Source organism: Gekko japonicus, unplaced genomic scaffold, assembly GCF_001447785.1.
Source record: "Gekko japonicus isolate JY-2015 unplaced genomic scaffold, Gekko_japonicus_V1.1 scaffold1453, whole genome shotgun sequence".
NCBI lineage: Eukaryota > Metazoa > Chordata > Lepidosauria > Squamata > Gekkonidae > Gekko > Gekko japonicus.
Window position 1 is genome coordinate 155,599 of NW_015167093.1, and position 6,977 is coordinate 162,575.

At 48.1% G+C, this 6,977-nt stretch overlaps 1 protein-coding gene across 1 annotated transcript in view; it reads left to right on the forward strand.

Moving 5' to 3' along the window:
* The window catches only part of TMEM86A (transmembrane protein 86A), a 66,813-nt gene extending 61,689 nt beyond the window's left edge, over positions 1-5,124 (forward strand). The window contains exon 3 of the mRNA XM_015412896.1: positions 4,570-5,124. Within this exon, the coding sequence (XP_015268382.1) occupies positions 4,570-5,003 (434 nt within the window). The 3' untranslated portion in view covers positions 5,004-5,124. The remainder of the gene's footprint in view (positions 1-4,569) is intronic.
* Positions 5,125-6,977: the final 1,853 nt, after the last annotated feature.

The window sequence follows — 6,977 nt, forward strand, 5'->3', positions numbered from 1 at the left end:
AAACTGCTCTTTTTCAAGAACAGCTCTTATCAGAACTATAGCTTGCCCAAGGTCATCCAGCAGGTGCAAGTGGAGGAGTGGGGAATCAAACCTGGTTCTCCCAGATTAGAGTCCGCGCACTCAACCACTACACCAAACTGGCTTTATACACCTATATCTGTTTTAAGGGTCATGCTAATGCATACCATGAGTAAAAGCTTATACTAGCCGAAGAGTACACTTAACATGCCAGTAAAAGCATTTTCGGTCGACTAGCCCTTAATTTGAAACCGGGCAAAGTCTGTGTTTGTGCTTCCGGTTTAGTACCTTCCAGAGTTTTTCAGCTGTCCTTACCATATGTTAATTATATCTGACAATGAAAATAGAGAACTGAGGAGCAGTTACAATTCTCTCATTCATCTCAATATTGTCCTTTCGGAATTCTGAAGTGAAAATGTTTTCCACGCTATTTAATTTGAAATGTGTATTGTAAAGAACAGACATGCAAACTCCTCCTTTTCCTTTGGGTTGGTACCCAGAATGTTGGTAAACCCCGTGGCCATTCCAAATCTCTGCTAGGAGATGCCACATCTTCCCTTGCTGCTTGGGGGGTGCCAGAACAAACTGGGAAACTCCCTTTGCCACCAAAGACTCTCTGAGAGTGTCTTCTCTTTGATGGAGTTGCATATCTAGCACTCTGTATCTGCAGTGCTGTTTAGAGGTTCCGCCTAGTTGCCATGCCTGACTGTTTCACTCCAACAAGCTAACATGGGGGTGATCTAGCTCAACGTTGCAGTTTCAAGCTGTCATGCTCGATGGATGGTAAGCTTACCCACCTCCTCTCCTTCTTGCCACACATTAAACAGCAAGGCCAAATAGACATGGTGTTTTTCCAGAGATCAGTTGCCACACGTTAAACAGCAAGGCCGAATAGGCATGGTGTGTTTCCAGAGATCAGGTTTAGAGCATCAAACTATAAGTAAGTTTAATAAAAGAATAAAAAGAATATGCATGTTGTATTCAAGCATTCAGGCTGAGCAAGGGAACAAAGAAAATGTGAAAACACACAATCTCATTTCCCCGCACTTCGAAGTTGTCCTAAATGATTTTTGATTAGACAGGCTAGCTTCACTTGAAGTTGCAGCAGTTTAAAGTTCAGCATTACCATAGTTCTCTGAGTTGGGTCTTCTCCCCATTGTCCCTGGCCATGTGGATGGAATCCCTCAGTAAGGCTTAGTTATTCATAGCTTGTTCTCCCCAGTCAAAAGCACGATGCAAGAGTAAGAGAGCTTCTTCTCTGTGTCCAGAGCATTTAGAGGTCGAATATGCATTTGCATTTTAAGATCAGTTTTGTGCTGCTGTGATGCCGTCTTTCTCTATGCTTGTCTGAAAGTTGTTTGGGGAAGATTCATTTAAAGCGGTGCTGAGGCGCAATGACAATGGAGCCGCCACAAGAGGGCGATAAACATATGCAGATGGGCAAAATTATACTAGCACAGTTGAAGTGCGAAACCGAAAGCACATGTAGACAGTTTTTTGAAGACGGAGTCAGAAGGCTGGGACACTGGTGGGAATGACAAATGCAGATTCAACCATAATCTCCCCTGGAGGCTCCCCTGGGAGCTTGAGTGCTCTGTGACTAGAGCCCAATCAGTCCTTCCCCCAATCCCCTCCATTCGACCAGCTATGAGTTTGCACCTGGGTTCCTGTGCACCCACAGAGTATAGTCACAATAACTGGAATTCCAGGGTGGAGGGCATTTCTTCACAGGTATCATGAATTCATTCAGTTTTAACAGAGAATGTCAACGATGCCTTTGGCAATCCAGTGCTTTCCTCGTCCCTCGGTCTTTTCACAGACCTGATCAGAGTCTACTATTACCTTATTTCAGTGTCTGAATTCTGCTTGCAGCTGATGGCAGACAAGGGATGACTGACAATGAATATGTGCTAGTGGAGGAGCAGCCAGACATAACAAAATCCTAGGCATTGTAGCTTGGCATCGATCCAGCCTAGGCTTCCCAAGTCCCCCCGGGGGGGTGGGGAAATCCCTGCCTTAGAGGCCCGTTCCCCGCCGCCGCCGGATCGGGCCCTGGGGGGAAACTCCTCCCCGACGTGTGCGTCACCTGGAAGTGACGCGACCAGGGGTGATTTGGGGGGGGACGCGGGGGGACGCCATCCCCCCCGGGTGAGGTGCGGGAGGGCGGGGCCTGGAGCTCCCTGCTGGTGCGGTTTTCCCTCATATGGCTGTGGCCCCGCCCCCAGCGTGCCTGGCGTCGTCACGTCACTTCCAGGTGATGTGCATGCGGCGCACGCGCACACACCAGATGCCAGACGGGAGCCTCCCGCTCCCGGCAAAGATCGACTTGGCAACCCTAATCCAGCCTTCCTCCAACAAGCCTTTCTCCAGTCTATGGAGCCTTTAAACTTTGTTCAGTTGCGTGATAGGTTAGGGATACAATCTATTCCATTCTTTTTAATTCCTCACTCCAACCCAGGATTACTGATTCAGAGTTAAAATGCAACCGCTGTCTGAAAATTCAGTTTACTATTCATGCATGACCTCCTAAGAAACTTGTTTCTTATTTATTTATTTATTATTTGCATTTATATCCCGCCCACCCCGCAAGCGGGCTCAGGGCGGGTGACATCATTATAATAAATACAATTTCCATTTAAAACATGATCAAACAATGGGTACAGCTTGAAAGAGCGTCCGTTGGCTATAAGGTTCTAGCCCAATGGTTCAGTGAGTTAAAGGCCAGTAGTCCGTGGTCAGTAAATGGATAACATAAGAACATAAGAGACGCCAATGTTGGATCAGGCCAAAGGCCCATCCAGTCCAACACTCTGTGTCACACAGTGGCCAAAAATACCAGGTGCCATCAGGAGGTCCACCAGTGGGGCCAGGACATTAGAAGCCCTCCCACTGTTGACCCCCCCCAAGCACCAAGAAGACAGAGCATCCCTTGCCCCAGAGCCCCTATCTATACCTTGCGGCTAATAGCCACTGATGGACCTCTGCTCCATATGCCTACCTAATTCCCTTTTGAAGCCGTCCATGCTTGTAGCCGCCACCACCTCCTGTGGCAGTGAATTCCACGTGTGAATGACTCTTTGGGTGAAGAAGGATTTCCTTTTATCTGTTCTAACCCGACCGCTCAGCAATTTCATGGAGTGCCCACGAGTTCTTGTATTGTGAGAGAGGGAGAAAAGTACCTCTTTCTCTACCTGCTCTTTCCCATGCATAATCTTGTAAACCTCAATCATGTCACCCCTCAGTCGTCTTTTCTCCAAGCTAAAGAGCCCTAAGCGTTTTAACCTTTCCTCATAGGGAAAGTGTTCCAACCCTTTTATCATTCGAGTTGCCCTTTTGGATGGGTGACAGCAACCTCAGGGAGGCCGTATATGGGTGCCTGTTGCCTCAGCCATAGGCCTGGTGGAAGAGCTCCGTCTTGCAGGCCCTGTGGAATTGAAGAAGATACCCTGGTCTCAATAGGGAGCCTGTTCCACCAGGCTGGGGCCAGGACAGAGAAACCCTGGTTGAGGCAAGATGGACGTCTTTTGAGCCAGGGACTACCAGGAGATGTTGATCCATAGAGCATAATGCTCTTCGGGCGTATACAGGAAGAGGCGGACCCTCAGATACGTCGGTCCCAGGCCATGTAAGGCTTTGAAGGCCAAAACCTTGAAGCGAATCCGGTACTCAACTGGCAAGCAATGCAATTGGCGGGGCACATGCCTAACCTGAGCCCGCACAGGCGTCGACATCAGCAGGCGCGCCGCCGCATTCTGCACCAGTTGTAATTTCTGGATCCGCGTCAAGGGTAAGCCTGCGTAGAAGAGCGAGTTGCAGTAACCAAGTCTGGAAGTGAACATTGCATGGGTCACCGTCGCTAGGTCTCGGGGGGGGGGGTGAGGGGTTAGGTCTTGTGGTTTTACTCTAGTAAACTTAGAGTCACAACATTATCATAAAGGCAGTGATAAGAAATATACTGGCCCAGAAGCATTGCAGTACAGTTAAGATACCTTCACACCTGCCTGTGCCTCATCTTTCGACTGAATTCAGCGAACCATGGTGGGACAGCCATCGCTGGTAATGAATATTGCTGCTCGCATAGAGCTTTTAGTATAAGAGCATTTTCAAGTCTTGCTGTTAGTATTTCTAGCCTTAAAAAGGGAAAGGTCTCCCTTGCTCGAAAGCCAGTCGAATCCGACTCTAGGGTTGCGGTGCTCAACTCCGTTTCCAAGCCGAAGAGCCAGCACTGTCCGAAGACGTTTCCGTGGTCATGTGGCCGGCATGACTAAACGCCGAGGCGCACGGAACGCTGTTACCTTCCCACCGAAGTGGTCCCTATTTATCTACTTGCAATGTCTTGCTTTCGAACTGCTAGGTTGGCAGGAGCTGGAACCAGAGACGGGAGCTCACTCCGTCATGCGGCACACTCGGGTCTTGAACTGCTGAACTACCGACCTTCCACAGCCTGCAGTTCAGCGTCTTAACCCCTTGAGCCACCGCAGCTCCATTTCTAGCCTTACTGTTTGATAATTAGGCACTTTGACCGTGTTTTTCTGATTCCTTTCCCCTCAGGTTTGTTGATGTTCGCCATCACGCACATCCTGTACTCCTCGGCCTTTGGGATGAAGCCTTTGGACCCGAAAGCTGGCCTGGCCATGACCCTGGTGTCCAGCTTTGGCTACACCTTCCTCTATTCCTACCTCTCGGGCCCATTTACCTATCTGGTAGCTGTCTATATTGCCTTGATAGGCTTCATGGGCTGGCGGGCCATGGCTGGTGTGCAGCTGTGCAATGACCTTTGGACCTGGACCAAGCTCTCCGCTTGCATCGGCTCTGTGCTTTTCATGGTCTCCGATCTGACCATCGCGGTCAACAAGTTTTGCTTCCCTGTGCCCTACTCACGGGTCATCATCATGGCCACTTACTACGCCGCTCAGATGCTGATTGCACTTTCTGCTGTGGAGAGCAGGGATGAAGAAGACTTTAAAAAGAGGAAGGGGATGTGATGCCCGCCGACTTTCAGACTCCACTGGGATACTGTAGCGGCAATTCATCGGGGGGGAGGTTCTCATCTCTCCGGGTGAAACGGATCATTGCATTACCTTTTAGCGTCTAGCTGGTTCTACTCCACCCCCAGTTGGCTGGATTGTGGATGCCACACTGGAAGTTTAGATGACGAAACCTACTAGCTGACATTTTCTGTCATGGCAGCTTTGGGAGGCCTCTGTAATACTTCGCCGTATTTGTATAATACTGAAGCTGGTGCTGAGCTTCCCAAAAGGATGAAGATGGCTTATTTCAGGACAAAGGATAGCAACAGCAACAGGTGTAGGCAGTACTTTGGGGTTTAACAGCCTTGCCTTCGACGCTGGATGTTCCAGGTCATGTGAAAATGAACCTTAGTGCTGTCTGACCAAGCTCCCATTGTGCGTGCATTATAGTGCAACTGTGAAATAATTGTGTATCTACACAAGGAACACCCCCACCCCCCCTGCTTGAATCATGTCAGGATGCTGGAGCACTTGTGGGAATTGTGTGGGTAGTCAGACTTGTGCAATCCCTGTGTCAAGCCGGTCTGAATTCCAGATGAGTACAACCATTTATTTATAGGTTGTTAAAAGCCTTTATTCTTTTGTTCTGAATGTGAATGCTGTGGAGCATCTGTAGTTCTGCAGACATAACAGCAACAACAAAAATGCAACGATCTTCTCAGGCTTGGGAGAAAAGACAAGGGAAGTGAACGGGTTTTATTCTTTGTTTAAAGCAGACGATGTACAACATTTCCAGCAGGCAGGTGATAGCGTGCATAATCCCAGACTAGAGCAATAGACGAGGGAATGCAAGAATGTTTTCCATGCTGATGTTCTCCAAATCCAATCACCAGCCACCTTGCTGGCTGAATTTATCCCCATGGAAACCACCTGCTTGTCAAACCTGCTGTTATCTCTGCCTGTTAAGAACTTGGATGAATGAACCCATTGAAGTCATCTTCTCCTTATCTACAAAATCCAAAACAAAGTTGATGTATTGTAAAAGAAAGTATTGGCAGTAATGCACGTTAAGCGACAGGTGCTGTGGCCACTGTGAACCAGCTTGTGTTTTGGACCTGTAACTATTATTAACAAGTTATTATTTCTGCTATGGGCTTGATGGACTATCAGGGAACAATATTTATTTCAAAAGAGGCGAATGAGCTTCCATGTATATCCGCTTGTGTCCCGATCTCTGTGTATACATGCACATAAATATTGTGTTACTTCCCCACCACGGAGCTGTAGAGAACTGTGCGTGCCTTCATACCCACAGCTGCAATGCAGGGATCACACCTACATTCTATAGCCTATCACCAAAGTGCTGAGAGACAAATCAATACACGACTGTCCCAAGCTACTTACTCGTTTTCCTTGGACAGCACTGAACCACTATAAAGGAGACTGGGAAGGAAATGCAACTTGGAAAATGTGCATGTCTGCGGCTTCCCAGTGTTTTTCATGCTGGGATGAAAAATGGGTTGGATAACCTGCAGTGCAGCAGTCAGTGTGAAGACACACGGGTGCATGACCCACTGGCTGTCCACAGGACTTAGCTGGATACACCAGAGTGAATAATTGCAATATATTTCCCTGGGTTCCCTTATCTTGTAAACAGAGATCATTTAAATGTTTTCCTTTCCGTTCTAAACAATTAGATTGTACAATGTCCCTATAGAAACCCTCTTATTATATTTCTTTGGGATTTTGCACTTGTTTTAGTTCTTACCTATGAATACCAGTTTGAGAGCCAGTTTGGTGTAGTGGTTAAGCGCGTGGACTCTAATCTGGGAGAGAACCGGGTTTGATTCCCCACTCCTCCACTTGCACCTGCTGATGTGACCTTGGGTCAGTCACAAGCTCTGGCACAGCTGTCCTTGGAAAAGAGCAGTTTGTGTCAGAGTTCTCTCAGCCCCGCCCACCTCACAGGGTGTCTGTTGTGGGGAGGGG